At 45.7% G+C, this 18,296-nt stretch overlaps 1 protein-coding gene across 14 annotated transcripts in view; it reads right to left on the bottom strand.

The window, feature by feature from the left end:
* Nucleotides 1-11,095: 11,095 nt before the first annotated feature.
* The window catches only part of LOC137428981 (poly(rC)-binding protein 3), a 28,060-nt gene continuing 20,859 nt past the window's right edge, over nt 11,096-18,296 (bottom strand). For 7 of the 14 annotated variants that reach the window (XM_078780897.1, XM_068118924.2, XM_078780901.1 and 4 more), the window contains 3 exons: nt 12,712-12,764; nt 12,432-12,601; nt 11,096-11,471 (listed from right to left, as the gene is read on the bottom strand). In XM_078780897.1, coding sequence (XP_078637023.1) covers nt 11,435-11,471; nt 12,432-12,601; nt 12,712-12,764 — 260 coding nt within the window. In that variant the 3' untranslated portion in view covers nt 11,096-11,434. Of the gene's footprint in view, nt 12,143-12,427; nt 12,602-12,711; nt 12,765-18,296 lie in introns of those variants that run through there. The other 7 variants (XM_068118922.2, XM_068118921.2, XM_068118923.2 and 4 more) reach the window with 2 other exon arrangements.

Genomic DNA, 18,296 nt, shown 5'->3' with positions numbered 1-18,296 from the left:
CCCACCGCTGTATATTGGAACTAAATCGCTGGATGACGGGATAGATCGCTTCTTATCTGCTTTGGATACTGCCGATGGAGGTTGGGGCGGCAAACACGACTGCGACTTCGGTTGGACGATGATACCGTTGACGCGATGCGATGTTCCGCCACCACTCAGCGATTCCTCTAGCCTGTCGATGTTATCGAATGCTAATACAGTCGGGACCGAAGGGTGCACATGTGACGGAAGTGGTACTGTATCTTTCTCCACACTTGCTAATTTGTCTATGCATAGCGCTGTCTCGATTTCTTCCAGAACTGTGTACGAACATCCGTGCCCGAGTCGATTCAATATTCTGATGACCTCTGTATTACCGGTGAGCGTTTTCATGACCCACGGAAGTAGGACATGCTTCGATGTTCTGATGGTACCCCGGTGTACAGCATTGATGATATCTTGAGCCATCGACCATACCAGTGTGTCGGCACGCGCAGAGCTACCCCCACTCCCGCAAATCAAAGTATGCAGAAATACACGAAGAGAATCTGGTATCTTCACGTAATCTGAAGTGAGTTCTGCTGGCTGAGGCGGCCAACGTTCATTGTAATGAGCATCTTTGATCTGGTGTCGCAGTGAAGTAGCTGCACGCACAATGTTACTTTCACCGTCCGTTCGTTCAAATGCTTTCACTTCTGCTTTCAGGTTTACGCACTCTGCAGCAATCTCTCGCTTTGTCAGATTATCGGGCATCAAGTATACACGGTGTTTCACATTGAAGAAGATGAGCGATTCTCCAAACTCTCTTTGTAATGTGCGCTGCAGATTCTTCTTGATGGAGTCACGAACATCAACTGAAAATGTATCTGAAGACAGGATATCTGTTGCAACATCAACTATTGGAACAATCCTCGGGTTCAAGAACAAGTCAGTGCGAATGAAATTGAATATACATCGTATCATTTCTTTTTTCTCGATATTATCTTCAATGTCAGTTTCTACTTGAGGTTTTTGGGGCCGTGTGTAGTTTCTATAGCAGGAGAAGTGGTAGTGAGCCTCAGCTGCAACCATATCTCGTGTAGTCAATGCCAAAACTCTCTCATCATTGCGAGCTGTCGCAGCATCTCTTATTGTCTTATCTGCTCGAAGTTCAACAGCCAAGACAACTGTTTCACGGGTACGACTGCCTTTTATGAATTTTGAAGCACGCTGGCAAAAAATGCATTTATCATCGTAGACCGTTGAAGTTGATCCTGTCTCTTCCCGTGATGATCGCCGTCGCACCGCATCGCCAGTATCAACTGAAGAACTTCTAGCTGCATTGGTCAAAGTAGCTAGGTGGTTTTTGTGAGTGAAGTCTGATCTACAAGCCCTATGGTATAATATTGGAATATTAGGAAGTTCAACTGCGCATTCTTGGACTAGCTTTAGAATTGGATAAAAGTTTCTAACTGCGGCTGCGTCACACAATGTCTTCCAAGAACTGTTGCCCGCTGCCTTGCTTAGTTCAGAGATTGGCGACTTCTTGCTGCACAGGATGCACGTTCCGGACTCAGGTTCAATCTTCGCCCGTTTCGCCTCGACACCGGCCATCTCAGCTGAAAGAACAAAAAGACTGACGTTAGATTACTCCGATATCCGAAAAGCTCGCCAGCTTACATAGACATACGCATCCAAGTCAGTGAACATGTTAGATGGCGCCACAATACAACTCTATAATAGAGTTGTATGTGGCGCCATCTAACATGTTCACTTTTAGTTCTTAAGCCACCCACCCCCCCCCCCCCCCCCCCCCCTCAGAAATTAATCAGGTCACCACAACAAATCTCAGACTGAGATATAGAATACCACAACAAATCTCAGACTGAGATATAGAATATAGAATATAGATATAGAATAGACTGACGTCACTTTCGGCACTGGGTTCTGTGGGTTGATTATCGGCGGGAAATTCCAACTGACATAGTTTCGGTTTGTGGAAAGTGCATGCCTTTTCATATATTTTTTGTGTAAACTCGTGGTGGATGATATGTTTTAGTTTTTGAGTTATTTTTATAGACATATAAACGGTGTAGCACAATGCATAATTTGGAAAATCATACCAGTGTTGTTTCACTAAAAAAAGTACAAGTCTAATAATAAAATATTGAAAAATATATGATTTTTTTTCGATAATTGATTTTTATAATAATTAATCTAAAACAAAATGCTTCATATTATTTTTTATTTAGACGGTACACATCGGACGTATATTTAGTCGTCAACCACACATCGATAGCTAGTATAGAAGTCCAGATACACGTGCAACAATGTACCCCACCAAATGGGCATTTTCGAGCTGGGTGGTTTCAAAGATGGCGTCCATCCGGGCACTAAGCTACCGTTCTCAGATGTCCATCACACCTTTTCTGACACTTGAGACATTGGTCTAATGGAAAATCATAATGAGAATTACTCCCCCCGCCGGAGCATTCACTTCAAAATATGGCCGGTTGGCTCAAGGACTATAGTGGCCATGAAGGAAAGAGCAGTTGCACCGAATTGAATGGTAGTACTTTGTTGTGTATGAATAATAAAAACCCGAAATTGAGAAAACGAACTTCTCCAATAAACCAAGTGGCCTATAACCGAACCACCATTAGTGGTGGTGTAAATTAGTATCCAGGGTATTTCTGTGACTGCTTTGGAATGTGGTGAAGGTATCGAAAACAAACTAATTTGCTCAAGAAAGTATTTAACTGCATCAACTATTCTGACAACGATTCAGACTTGATCGAGTGAAGTGATTTAAATTTAATATCCAGATACCATAACATTTCTAAATTTACACCAATAAACATCAAGGGTTTGAATCATGCATTTTGTTGCCTACAATGGCCGAGAATGCACAGAGGTCTTGATACCTCCAGCAGCTTGGGGCCTAGGTGATCCCCATACCATCGACATTATAAACTTACACCTACTTTTTATTGATCAGGTATTTAAGAAAGTGGAGAACCCTTAGCTCTCCATACTCCTCGTATGGTTTATATCTGGGTATCATTTTTGGGGAACGGGGTTCATGGTGGGGAGAAGACCCCGATTCTGTCTATGTAAATGTGTATCGTATCGCAGCCCCGGTGGTGTCTGGTATTACAAATCATCTTCTTTCATAAAGAAAGTTTAAACAATTTGATAATATGCATTACAGTGATGTTGAAATCTGAGTATTTAAAAATCTTCAAAATGTTTCATTTCACTCATTTTAAGTAGAAGTTCAAACCAAAGCATCCAACACGGCACTTCTGAGTGAAGCACAAGTGATTTTTGTCTGTGCCATATTAATGCAGCAACGAAGGATGACGAGGTTGAGCTTGAAAGTGGTTGGACGTCAATGAAAGCTAGTCTGTTGGGAGCCGTTGGTGAGGTATGTGGATGGACAAAAGGACCACCGAGGCACTCGGAAACATGGTGGTGGGATGATGAAGTTGGAAAGAGGATTGATGAGAAGAGGAAGAAGTTCAAGGAGTGGTGGAAGGCGAAGGGCACGGGAGCAGAAACAGCAGAGCATGAAAGTTATAAGGCAGCCAGGAAGGCTGCAAAGAAAGACGTAGCAAAGGCGCAGGACGCATGTAGGAAAATGTTCGGAGAACGCTTGGATTCGGAAGAGGGTCAGAAAGCAGTATTCAGGATTGCAAAGCAGATAGCGAAAGAGAGGTGTGATGTGATGGGGGTGAGTTGCTTGAAGGATGAAGTGGGACAAATCATTGTCGACCCAGATGGAATTAAAGGAAGATGGAAAAGATATATGGAAATGCTGTTGAATACAGAGAATGAATGGGATGGCAACATAGAGAGTAACCCAGTTTTAGGACCGGCAGAGAAGATAACTGAGAAGGAAGTTGAAGAAGCGATAAAAGCAATAAAAAAAAACCACCGTTTAGAGGCCATTTTTCCCCGCAAAGCGGGGGTTGGCCTTTTCGGGGACCGTGGTAGTTGTTGTTTTTTTGGTCCCCTTTTTGAAGCAATGTTTTACGGCCGGATGCCCTTCCTGACGCCAACCCTTTTGCCGCCTTCAACGACAAACAGGGAATTACCAGTGAACTGGTACTCAATTAGCCGACCTCGGAAGGATGACAGGCTGAGTCAACCCCCCTGGCATTAATTCGGCGATCGACCGAGATTCGAACCCAGGATCCTAGGATCCTAAACCGGCACCCTAGCCGCTAGCCCAACACCAGGGATAAAAAGCGATAAAAGCAATGAAGGGTAGAAAAGCGGGAGGGCCGACGGGAGTTGTGGGAGATATGTTGAAGGCAGCAGGAAGTTGGGGTGTGAAGAGAATGACAGAGATCTGTAATCTGGTGGTGAAAGAAGGCTGCATTCCAGTGGATTGGGAACTGAGTACCCTCGTCCCTCTATACAAAGGGAAAGGTGACCCTCTGGAGTATGGCTCGTACCGAGCGATAAAGTTATTGGAGCATGGAATGAAGGTATTGGAAAGGGTGTTGGAGAGGAGGATAAGGAAGAAAGTGAAGATCGACGAAATGCAGTTTGGATTTATGCCAGGAAGAGGAACGACAGACGTGATTTTTATTGTGAGGCAGTTGCAGGAGAAGTACATGGAGAAGAGGAAGAAGTTGTTTCTTGGGTTTGTTGATCTGGAGAAAGCATTCGATCGGGTTCCACGCAAAGTATTGACATGGGCATTGAGGAAGTTAGGAGTGGAGGAATGGTTGATCAGAGTAGTGATGGCAATGTACAAAAGAGCGTGCACAGCTGTAAGAACGAAGGACGGGAACAGTGGTGAGTTTGAGGTGAAGGTGGGAGTGCATCAGGGGTCGGTACTAAGTCCACTACTATTTGTAGCTGTGATGGAGGTGCTGGCTCAGAACGTAAAGGAGGGTTTACCGTGGGAGTTGTTGTATGCAGATGATCTGGTGTTGATTGCAGAAAGTATGGATGGACTGAAGGAAAAGATGAACACGTGGAAGGAATGTATGGAGACAAAAGGTCTGAAGGTGAATATCGGAAAGACGAAGGTGATGGCAAGTGGTAAAGCATGTGGTGAGGTGGAAAGAACTGGGAAGTGGCCCTGTGCTGTGTGTAGAAAGGGTGTCGGAGTGAACTCCATTCAGTGTACAATGTACGCTGAGTGGGTTCATCAAAAATGTAGTGGTCTGAGAGGGTCATTAACCAGTGTGGCAGCTACATTCAAATGTACGGTGTGCACAGAGGGAGCTGCAGATGGAGGAAATGTTGAGTTGGATCTTGGAGACGGCGTGAAGCTGGAAGGTGTGAAAACATTTTGCTACCTCGGAGACATGCTGAATGGAGAAGGTGGATCAGACTCGGCAACGGTTGCTCGAGTGAGATGTGCATGGAAGAAGTTTCGGGAATTGAGTGGCGTGCTGATGAGGGTAGTGTCGTTGAAGCTGAAGGGAAAGGTGGATGCTGCATGTGTGAGAAGTGTTATGATTTATGGGAGCGAGACATGGGTAATGAACGTAGAGCAGCAACGAAGGTTGGAAAGGGTGGAAATGCGAATGGTTCGACGGATGTGCGGAGTATCGTTGAGAGAGAGGAAGACAAATGATGAATTGCGAAAGATGATGGGAATAGAGCCTGTGATTCATGCTGTGAAGAGGAACAGGTTGAGATGGTTTGGTCATGTGTTGAGGAAGGATGAAAGTGACTGGTTGAGAAGTGATGGAAATGAATGTAGAAGGAAGTAGAAGACGGGGAAGACCGAGAAAGACTTGGCTAAAGATGGTGGAAGAAGAAATGCGGGAAAGGGGGTTAACAAGGAGAGATGCAGAAAATAGGGCAAAATGGAGAAGATTGTCATGGGGACCGCAAGGCTAACCCCTGCTCTAGCAGGGAAAATGGCCTTTAAAATGCATGTTGTTGTTGTTGAAGGATGATGAAGATGATGTGAGCTGACTTCCAAGCAGATGGAAGATGACCTCAAGCAAATGATTGGGTGAATAGAGCGGAATGTGGGTGAAGTACGTCTTTTTACAGCGTTGCCCGTGGGGCAATGCTGTCTGCCATTTGTCTGTATGTCCCTTTCGCTGGCATTTTGCTGGTTTATTCCCTTTAGAATGAGTTTTCTCTGCAACCATTGGTCTGATTGACACTAAATTTTCACCATCGGAGCACCTCCTACAGATTTTAAAATAATTATGATGCCATAGGTCACATGGTGCAGGCGCCATATTGGAAAATCCCAAAAAAATTGCACCTCTATTTCTGAAACCGTCTGGGACAGCATTTGTCTGTCCATCCGTTGTATATATGCCCCTCCCAAGTGTCTATCACTCAGAGCTGAGGATCTGGTCACATGACAGGGGGACAGCAGATCCTCCACTCAGCAGACCCAAGCCCGGCTAAGTCGTTGTTCGACTATCAGCTTGTTTATTAAATCCATCAACAGCTGAAGGGTAAATATTCCTAGAAAATCATAAAGGTGGGAGAGTTAACCAATCTCGAAAGGCAGGATCTTTGCTAGTACAGGACTGCACAATCTTCCTTAATCTCCTTGGTGCTCGTTTTTTTCTCTTGGCAGCCATCAGGTTCTTCTTCCCATCGGAGTAGAGGTGGCCCAAGGAGGTTGGGATTCCAAGTTCACATCTTCTATGCCGTGTTGATTACTGAATAATGTACACCTTGTGACATACAGAAGCTCTTCCGCCAACCGTGGATCATTAGAAATAGTATTTTTCTATCTTATTGATCAATGCTTTACTATACAGTATACAGATACCATCTTAAATGTGTCAAAAGATGATAATTTAAAGCAGATTATTAAATGGACAATGCAATGTTCATAATCGCAAAGCAATGGATTGATAGAAATTCAGGCAGACATTTGATTGGAACACCAAGTTACAGTAGCGAGGGGCATGTATTTATCAGCAAACATCAAAACTAGAACAGCACTTGGTAGAGTGTATACCTCCGTCAGCCTGAACAGTTTACGTTTTGTATCCCACCGATAGGCCGGATTTGGATTTGGACCTGAACCAAAATCTCATCGGCTTGTTCTGGTCACCGAACCAACTCGTCCATAACTTTTTTTTAAACACCATGTTATACATCTCTCTTTTCACCCAATGTCTCAATGGTGAAGAATCACTTAAAAATTAATTCTCATATCCGAATCCATATTCAGATCTTCACCAAAATTGAACCAATTCTTCATCACACACAGAACCTGTCCACAAAGTTTTGTCCAAACCCGTTCATAACTTTTTGAAATATCCTGCTATGTATCGTTTTAGCCCTATCTGCCAATGTTGAATAATCACTTTAAAATTCTAGTACCGGGATCCGAATCTTCACCAAAATGTGACCCTTGGCTATTTGTGACTATTGTAAGGTTTCCGTTCTTGCTCTTCTAGACTTGCCTGCCGCCTTTGACACGATTGACCATAGTGTCTTAATTCGTCGTCTTGAAATCACATTTGGTATAACTGGTACTCCACTTTCTTGGCTGATGTCCTATCTTACTGATAGAGTGCAAACAGTTGTTGTCAATGGCCAGAAATCAGCCCCTTCTCCGCTTTCCTTTGGCGTTCCCCAGGGCTCAGTCCTGGGACCTATCCTCTTTCTTTTGTACACTCAGCCTCTATTTGATCTTGTTGCCAGACATTCAGTTGATCACCGCGCCTTTGCAGACGACAATCAGCTGTACAAAGGAAGCACGATTCAACAAATCGTGCCCACTGTTGAAGTGTTAGAAGGCTGTATTGCCGACGTGAAGGCGTGGATGACCCAAAACAAACTTCAGCTGAACGATGCTAAAACAGAGTCTATGATTGTAAGATCGCACAGATGTCCTCTACAATGTTCACTTCCTACCACTATTCATGTTGGTGAAACCGATGTAAACTTTGTTTCGTCGGCCAAGAACCTTGGTGTGGTTTTCGACTGTAACATGACATTTTCCAAGCAAGTACTTCAAACTTGCAAATCAGCATACTTTCAGCTGCGAAAGATCGCATCCATTCGCCACTTTCTTACTCCTCAAGCTGCTCTGACTCTGGTCTGTCTGTGCCCTTGTCCTCTCAAGGCTAGACTATTGTAATTCTTTGTGTGCTGGCTGCCCTCAGTTTCTCTTGGATAAGTTACAAAAGGTTCAAAACTCTGCCGCTCGTCTTGTCTGTAAGGCGAAGAAGTCTGACCATGTTACTCCGCTTCTTGAATCTTTACACTGGCTGCCTGTCTCTGCTCGTGTGCAATACAAAATTTGCACACTATGTTATAAATCATTGTGTGGAGCGGGACCTCACTATCTCTCTGATTTGCTCACTCTCCATGAACCTCGGCGACGGCTTCGTTCAAGCGACGACTCTATGACGTTAGAGCCGCCGCGCACCAGCACCAAGTCGTTTGGCGAGAAATCCTTTTCCTTTGCTGCACCTCTGCTCTGGAATGACTTGCCTTCCTCTGTTCGACATGTTGACTCTCTTCCTGCCTTTAAAACCTCCCTCAAAACCTATCTGTTACACAAGTCTTTCAATGTCTAAGTCCTGTTTTCCCTTTGGTTTGAGGTGGGACAGAGATCGAGAGTATGTCTGTGTACATGTGCGGGGGAGGGAGGGGAGGATGGGGAGTACACATCTGTGGGTTTTGAATGGGGAGGGAGAGGAATAGGGCAAGAGTGAAGGTGTGTATGTTTGTGTGTGCGATCGAATGATAATGTAAAACGCCATGAGGGTCGTTAACTCTGCTTGATCGGGCTATATAAGACTCAATTATTATATTATTATAAAATCGAATCATTTCGTCCTTGTCTCATATGCTACACCTCTCTGCCAAATTTCGTCCGAATCCGTCCACAACTTTTTGAGATATCTTGTCACAGACAAACATGGGTGACAAAATAAGTTTGGGCAACACCTCCAGGCCAAGTTCGTTTTCAGGGATTTTCGGTTTCGAGCGGCAAGCGGCTAAAATGATGGTATTGGAGATTCATCAAATAAATTATTTTATTCATTTTGATTTATTTCGATTGTTCGGGTACTAATAACTTTCTAGGACAATTCATTTCCCGAAACCTTGGGTTGGCGGTACAAAATGGAGATATTTTACTTTATTTGAGCCAAAAATCGCTTTCACTTTGGCTTCTCAATCACCCGACATTGTACATATATAATAAAATAACCACCTTTAGAGGCCATTTTTCCCCGCAAAGCGGGGGTTGGCCTTTTTCAGGAACCGTGGTCGTTGTTGTTTTTTGGTCCCCTTTTTTGAAGCAATGTTTTACGGCCGGATGCCCTTCCTGACGCCAACCCTTTTTTTGCCGCCTTTAACGACAAACAAGGAATTACCAGTGAACTGGTACTCAAATATATAGATAGATATATTTGGGGTGGTGGTGGGTTTTGTGGGATGATGGTTGATGAGGGGGAGGGGTGTGGGATGGTGGTGGGTATTGTGGGATGGTGGTTGATGAGGGGGGGGGGGGTGTGGGGGTCATGGTTATCGTTAGCTTGGGTGAACGTTTATGGCAGATGGTCAATCAGATACTTATGGCTTTGACTGGATCAATCAAATACTTATGGATAGATCAAATATAGATCAATCAAATACATAGAGCTACCAAAATTGGCCAAAAGTTTCCTCATTAAGTGCTTGAGCAATCCAGTTTTCATGATGATACCCATGGTACACCGAATCTTGTAGGGAAGCAGTTGCTCTGAAACAACTTGCATTCTCTTCCTGGAAAGCAATCTCGGATCATTCAAAAACCTTCAAGATTGAACTTCCAAACTTGTCTCTCCTCCAAACGCTGGCGGTGCCTTGTTAACTCTATTTCGTGTATGCTCCCCCTCCATCTCTTCCAATGGCACCACATCAGACTCTATTGACAAGACCAAATCCATCAAAGCTGTGTTTGCTTCCAATCCTTTGTCCCCCAACCCCTCACTCTCTGTATCCACCATACACAGTCACACCCAACTGCTCCTGGCCTCTGTCTTTTGCACCTGAGAAGGTATAGAAGTTTTTCCTCTGAGTTGCAGGCCTATCTCTTCCTCTCTCTGGCAAGCCCATCTACTTTCTTAGTAAATATCTTGAAGAATTTCAGTCAGTCTAATTTTTAGGTCTCATTGGCAGCCATGATATTCTTGGAGAAACAACATTTCCATGTTGGTTTCCAAAGCCAGTTACTGACTGGGAATCCTGCATCATACAAAGTCCGTACTTCGAACATCTGAACTCTTATCCATGTACAAGACCCTTCATCTGCAGCTTGGAGTAATGCTCTCCCCTCTGGGCTGATGCCCAGGCTACACTCCTAGCTCAGCTTGACACAATGGAATCCAAGCACTCCTCTTACCTCTCATTCCTGTATTTTATCCCTCAACATGCTGGTGTATGCCCTTCACCACAAAGGACTCCCATGGTACACAAAAACAAACATCGAAGCCTGGTAAGTTGTGCGGACCATCGAGTAGAAGGGGTGAATGGGGTTTCAAAGCAATTGGTTGGTAAATAAGGGACGAGTATGGAGCAGAAATTTCAGAGGGGGTAACCTTCCCCCCCCCCCCCCCCCCCCCCGCCAGAAGTCCCCATAATCTGATATCAAAACCTGAGCGATTGTGAGGGCAGTCTTGTATCCATCTGTCAAGTTTCAGAACAACCCGCTGCGCTTCAAGGGAAGGGTAGCAAAAAGGTAACTGACAGACATCACGACCCACTTTATAAATTAATCTCTTCAAGAATGGAGACAAATGAGTTGAGCCAAAATATCTCTTCAGCACGTGCTCAAATTGTGGAAAGCGAGTTGAACCAGTTGGGCTAAGAAGCAATTGCAGATATTTCCTTCCTCGTTTTTGTTTTTTATTATCAGCACATGCAAGGAGCTTGTGATCTGTTGCATTTTACCTGATCAAGAAGGTACCAATGGTAGGTGATCAATGACCAGCATTGCACTGCAATTAAACGATGAAAAACACCCAATTGTAACCAAATCTGCACGCGTTCGGTCAAGGTGGGTGACTCGGGCGACTATATTTTGGCAAAAGGCAATGTGGTTACGTCCTCCGAGGCTGAAATGCAGGTAAAGCACCAATTTTAAAAAAAAAATTAAAAAAACAGCAAGAGGAAAGGGACAGTGGAGAAACACACATAGCTGTCCATATTTATTGGAAGTGTCCACACCAAGGTACAAGGTGAAACAGGCATAACTAGAGAATTGATTAAAGAGGATAAGGGTCAGGAAAGGCCTACACAAACACTAAGCAGCACAAGCTCGAATTCATAATCAAAGTATGCACAATCTGCACACATCTCCATTTAGTGCTGCTTACAAATAAAATAAAAAATGAAAAAAAAATAACAAAATAAAAATAAAATAAAGGGAATATCATACTACGGTAAAATATCTATACGCTCGTGTTTGTTCTTGAAGGACAACGCAGGGATGCATTACGGAGAGATCTTAACTAGGTTCGGCGCTTTCCAGCACTCACATACTCGCCATACCCGATACTTCCGAAGTCAGTCTGCAAGAGAAAACCAAAGGCTTCTGAATGGTGGGACCTCCGCTCCACGGCAGGGAACACACCACACTACAGCAGCTTACAAAGCAATCCCAAAAGAAAAGCCACTTTAAAAAGCAATGCATTTTCTGCTTTCAGGAAAACGTCTCAGTGTACTCATACCGACCTCCAACGAATCTCAAAAATGGCATTCAATTGGTAAAACATAGCAAAAGGCAAACAATCAGGTGAAAATGTCTGCTCTCGTGTCAACTACAATGATCAAGGCTGTACCGCAATGTTCACATCAAAGCAGAGACCAACTTATCCAAAAGGAAAGAAAAAAACGAAAAGGGTGTGGGACTAAAAAAGAAAGAAAAAAAAAAAGTATAAACAGCAGGCCTCAATACGGCCTGTGCCGCTCAGACTTGAGAGAGATAGACGAGCTAGCTTTCCCCAGGCCCTCCACGGAGAGAGCATCAGGGACACCGAGCACTTCCCCGGCAGGCACGGCAAGAGGGACTAGGGTCTGGGTCAATAGGGACGGGTTGGCGGTCGCCAGAGCAGGGGATGAGGTAACGGGAAGGGGAGAGGCAGATGCTGAGAGCAGCGCCGCCAAGGATGGGGTTGAGGGCTGAGATAAGGTCATGAGCAGATCGCTCTGCAGTGAAGCAGTCAAGGGGCATGACTTTAGGCTGTGGGCAAAAACACAGGGACACACTTGTGTGGTGGAGTTGTACGCCTTGGCTCCAAGCGTGCACGCTGGCACACAAAACAGAAAAAAAAAACTCACTCACCCACTCACGCGCACTGTTTCTTCAAGTCATTTTCACTACACACCTTTAAGGCCGGCCAGGACACCCATCCCCATCCCTTCCCCCCAAATTAACAACGAGTACGGTTTAGTGCTCGTCAAACACCACCCTTGCCCTGGCATTCAAGCCACCATCTGAGAAATAATAAAGAGATACAAGCTGCCCTCACCTGGCATTGATCAGGTATTGAGCCAAGCTGATGTTTGCAGGTGAGCCGGTAATGGTGACCTGACGGTCAGTCGAACCCTCAGTCGGACCACCGATCTTTATCTGGGCCCCGGACATCTGTCTTATCTCATTAATCTTGCTTCCTTGCTTTCCTATGATTGATCCAATCAACTGCAACAAATGGCATTTTCGCACTTCACCAGAAGCAATGATAATGCGCGACACATTCAAATGTATGGAAATCGTGCATGTTGACGAATACTCGACAGCAAGGCACTCACATCGTTTGGAATACTGATCTCATGAGTGCTTATTTGGTTGCTCGCATCAGCACCTGCAACACAAACATGGGAAGAAGTGAATACGCAGTGCGTTCAGAAACCCATTAAACCACCACACACCCTTCCCAAAATTCCTTGATAAAACAACTCATGACTCATCTGAAAACCCACAACCTCCTAACTGACGTTCAGTTTGGCTTTCGACAGTCAAGGTCTACTGTTGATGTTCTATCCCAAATCACTGAACATGTGAACAGGGCTTTGGATCATCGTGGAGAAGCTCTCCACATGTAGACAACAACAAAGGTTGTTGCTCTCTACATCTCAAAGGATTTTGACAAAGTGTGGCACAAGCACCTTACCCATAAGCTAAACTCATATGGCATTTCTGGAAAATTGCTCAATACAATCTGACTCCCTTGCAAATCGTCAAATCGTTGTGGTACGAGGGACAGTTGTCATCTGTCCCTAATATGAATGCTGGTGTTCCTCAGGGTTCTGTTTGGGTCCAATATTGTTCTTGTTATAAATCAATGTTCTTCCTGATTGGATTCTTTCTCAATTAAGTATTTCCACAGATGACAACACTGTATACCACCTACACAGGAACCTTGTCTCCTCATACCTGTGACCAGGCTAGTACCACTCTCAATCAGGACATAGAGAGTGTGATGAACTGGGGAAAATACTGGCTTGTTACTTTCAACCAAAAAAGCTTTGTCCAGGTCAAGATCACCTTGTTTTCCAACCCTTTCTATGGATTCTTCACCTTTGCAGGAACTCCATGTTATCCGTCCGCTTGGATTAGATATCAGTTCAAACCTCAGCTGGGAAAAGTACATCTCTGGTATAGCTCAAAGAGCCCCCCAGTGCCTTGGCTGCTTATTTCATGCTCGGCGACACCTTTCCCAAGCTGCTATGCTCCATCTATACAAGGCCACTGTACGTCCTGTCATGGAGTATCATTGCCATATTTGGGCTGGTGCTCCTGCCCTTTTCTGTTGAAGGCTCCAGCCTCGGACTACAAATTCCTCATTGCGGCCAGGCCTTCAATAAAAGAGCTGCATAAAGAGAAATAAAAGAGAGAATGTAAAGGGTGAGGAGTGAAAAGGAGTAAGAAAAGGGTTTGATGTTCATTTGTAAGAAAGAGAATGAAGCTAGCCCGGTAGCTATAGTTTGAGTGAGAGAAAGTAAGACCAGAAATCCTGAGAGTGTAAGATGGTTCCGGGCACCACCACTTTAACGCTCGTAAGTCAGAACTACGACCGAAAAAAAAAACGGTCTAACCAGATGGGAGCTTTTTAGGGGACAACATCTCCATACTGGATGGCCGTTGCCTCCTGAAGGGAGCTCACCCGCGCTTTGCCAGGTGTTGTTTTTAGTCCTGCAGGGTGCACAGTCATCCTCAACACTGGCAAGTCAGTGAGGGTAGACAGTTTAGTCGCCGACTACTCGACCATGCGGCAGGTAGCACTGGGTCACATGTTACCAGTGGCAGTCAAGAGACTGACCTGACATAAAACATGCCACCTATGTCTTCTTCACAGAATCCAGCGAAGTGCTGCCATTCTGGTGGGACAGGAGTTGGTATCAACCCTGGAACCTCTCTCTGTCTGCCGCTCTGTTGATTCCTTGAGCACTTTCTGCAGATATTACCACGGAATGTACACCGAGGGTCTAATCAAAGGTTGTTCCACCTGATCATACTTTGTTGCTCGACACATTTCGCAGTTTCTTCCCATCCATGCACTGCATCTGTCCCAAAGGGTACGACTATGAAGTATTCTTCTACAACCCCCCCCCCCCCCCCCCCCCACCACGACATCACTCAAGAACAGTTTACCTGCATCCTGCTTTCCCCTCTATCCTAAACTACCTCAATTCAAGAGAAATGTCAATAAATTCCTCCTCTCTGTCTAATATCTATACTTTCCTTTGTGTAGTCCCAACCTCGAGTGGCCTTAAACGCATTGTGGCAAAATTATAATCATAAGCCCACGCGTCGTTACCAATCTCCAAATATCAATGTCTTGCAGCGTTTAAATTAACTTGCAACTTGTATTCTTGTCAGCCCAGTCAAAATAGAGCCAAAACTTCAAGTTCCACAGTCGTCGCCATCCTCATTTATTCCGTTCATCATGGGATTGTTTGTTGTGCTGTGGCCCCCTTCCCTCATACCAAATACATTTCGATCCCATCACCATCAGGTCCAGTTGATCGAATGTCTCAAGAAACTCATTTTGCAATAAATGTTCGTTTCCCATAAATCACACACTTTTCAAAATCCAATCACACCCCTCCCCTCCAAATCTTCCCCATCACCCATCTCTGTCAAATCTTCCCCCTTGCCCCTCCCCCCCAAATCTTCCCAAACACCCATCCCTTTCAAATCTCCCCGGCTGCCCCTTCCCTCCTAAACTCCCCCCACACCCCTCCCCTCCGAGACTCTCCCTCACTCCTCCCCTCCTAGACTCCCCTCTCACCCCTCCTCCTCAAAGCGTCCTCCCCGCTTCTTCCCCCTTCCAACTTTCACCTTCACCTTCCTCAACCTTCTGCCTCACTCTTCCCCCTCCTCAAATAACACCTCACTGTGCCTCACCCAAACACCATCAAACCTTTTGTCCGCCCCATTCTTCCCTTTCTCCAAGCTATTCTGTAATCTCTGACACACCTGCAACAGCTCTCCCTACCTCTTCCTCCTCTTCCACATCCTGCCCTACTGCTCCCCCCCCCCCCCCCCTGTTCTGTATCCGATGCTCCCCCTTCCTCTTCCTTAACAGTATGGACCTCAAACATCCGGGGCCTTCGCTCAAACTTAACTGATCTCTCCATACAGGTTGCTTCTGACAAACCAGACGTGATCTGCTTAACAGAAACCTTCCTCCTTCATGATGTCTCCGATTCCTTGGTATCTCTCCCAGGTTACTCCCTCCTCCGGTATGATACACCTGAGCCTCGTCCTGGAGGTGGGGTTGCTATCTTTATAAAAAACTCTTCCTCACTCGCCCTGCACTGCCCTCTCTCCACCTCACCCCCAGGAATACCTTTGGCTACGGCTTCCCCTTCGCTCCCACCTTTTGTTCATATGCGTGTTGTACCATCCACCAAACAGTGATGACTCCATCTACATCTCGCTGTCTGATAATATGGACCAACTTCTATCTACCCATCCCAACTCTCTCTTCCTCATATGTGGTGATTTCAACTGTCACCATGCCAGTTGGCTGGGGGTGGGTACCTCTCTCACCAGCCATGGCTCTTCAGCAAAGGACTTCTGTGACTCACTGGGACTGACACAATCTGTCAATTTCCCAACCCGGATCTCAGTCAACGGAGAATCTTCTCTTCTGGACTTGGTTATGACTAACTTCCCTGAAAATGTCTGCTGCTCTTCTTCTGCTGCAATCGGCTCTTCTGATCATGTGCTTGTTAAAGTGGACATCTCTCTGACCATTTTCAGAGAGCCTCCTCAGCGTCGACGAGTCTGGCATTTCACTCAGGCCAACTGGCACGGTCTTCAAGCAGCCATCAATCATCTGGACTGGTCTCCCATCTCTACTGCCTCTGACATCAACTCATCCTGGGAATTCTTCCAAAGTAAATTGCTCTCTCTCATGCACAGATTTATCCCTTCTCGTCTTCAGTTGTCATACCCTTCCTCCCGTCCATGGTACACGGATCTTGTGGTGAGGCTATTGCCCAGAAACAACTTGCTTTCGTCTCCTGGAAAGCAAATCCAACGGAAGGAAATCTCATTTCCTTTCACAAAGCCCGAAACAAGTGTGTGTCCACCCCCAGGAGAGCCAGGAAACAATATATCTCCGTCCTCAGGACCGAACTCTCTTATCTGTCTCCCTCTTCCAAATCCTGGTGGCGTCTGGTGAAATCTGTTTCTGGTGTTTGTACCCCCTCCATCCCCTCCCTCACCTTAAATGGCCACACGGCTGACTCCGCACGTGAAAAAGCTGAATGCCTCAACTCTGTGTTTGCCTCTAAATCTTGTGTCCCAAACCCATCCCTCTCTGTACCCACCGTACCCAGTCGTACCCAGCTGCTCCTGGACTCTGTGTCCTTTCCTCCTGACAAGGTGGAAAAGTTTCTGTCAACCCTCGACTCTGATTCTGCAACTGGACCTGACGGCATCAGCCCACGGGTCCTAAAATCATGTTCTTCCGCTCTTTCACTCCCCCTATCTGTTCTCTTCACCCTCTCTTTTGCTCAAGGTCATCTTCCATCTGCTTGGAAATCTGCCAACATCACCGCTTTGCACAAAAAAGGTGCAAAAACAGATCCTTGCAACTACAGACCAATCAGCCTTCTCCCAATTATCAGCAAAGTCATGGAATCCATCATTGCTTCAGATATGAAATCTTTCTTCCCCAATGGCTTGATCTCTGATCATCAATTTGGTTTCAGACCTGGACACGCTGCTTCTGCTTTCTCAACAATGGATGGAGGTCCTCAATACCAAACAGGAAATTAGAGCAGTCTCCCTTGACATATCACGTGCCTTCGATACGGTCTGGCACCCCGCTCTGCTCACCAAACTCTCCTCTTTTGGTATCCATGGAAATCTCCACGCATGGCTGGCGGACTTCCTCTCTAGTCGTAGTCAACGTGTGGCCCTGAATGGGTTTCTCTCATCTCCTCTTCCTGTTCAGGCTGGAGTTCCCCAAGGCAGTGTTCTGGGCCCTGTGCTTTTTCTGGTCTTCATCAATGATCTCTCTGACTCTCTTGAAAATCCTCTCTATCTCTTTGCTGACGACTCTACTCTCTGTCGCTCCATTCTTCATCCTCAGATCGACAGTCTGCAGCCTCCTCACTCTCTGCAGACCTTGACAAAATCACAGACTGGGCAAACAAGTGGAACATGTCTTTCAATCCTGACAAATCTCACACTCTTACAATGTCTCTCCGAAAAGACCGACTGGACAACCCTCCCATCCACTTTCTGAATAATCCTCTCCAAGAAGTTCTGTCACTCAAGCTTTTGGGTCTCACTATCTGCCATGATCTTTCCTGGAAAAACCACATTTCAAATCTGGCCTCCAAAGCCAGTCGCCGACTGGGCATCCTCCGTCGTGCGAAGTCCTTCCTTGGCACACCTGAGCTCCTCACCACATACAAGGCTTTCATCCACAGCTCAATGGAATACTGCTCTCCCCTCTGGGCTGGTGCTCCTGCCTCACACCTAGCTCGCCTTCACGCTGTTGAAACCAAAGCATTCAGAATCATTGGAATCTCCCGCGATGAAGCTAACTCCAAGGGCCTCTCACTCACTCACCGCAGGCAGGTTGGTGGTCTTTCCGTCTTCTACCGACTCCTCTCTGGCCTTGCCCCCCCAGCTCTCTCTGGGCTCTGTCCCGCAAATATTCCTACAGGTCGCACAAGATCTGCCTGCAACCCTCTTTTGGTTAAACTGCCAAAATCAAGACTCTCTGCTCACCTTCACTCCTTCATTCCTCTTTTCTCCCACCTCTGGAACAAACTCCCTCACTCTCTTCAATCCCACTCCACCCTCCAAGTCTTTAAAACAGCTGTTCACCACCATCTCTTATCTTCCCCCATCCAAAACCTTGATCTTT

The sequence above is a fragment of the Myxine glutinosa genome, chromosome 6 (assembly GCF_964187855.1).
Source record: "Myxine glutinosa chromosome 6, kmMyxGlut1.1, whole genome shotgun sequence".
Taxonomy (NCBI): domain Eukaryota; kingdom Metazoa; phylum Chordata; class Myxini; order Myxiniformes; family Myxinidae; genus Myxine; species Myxine glutinosa.
This window is presented reverse-complemented; position numbering and strand designations above follow the sequence as displayed.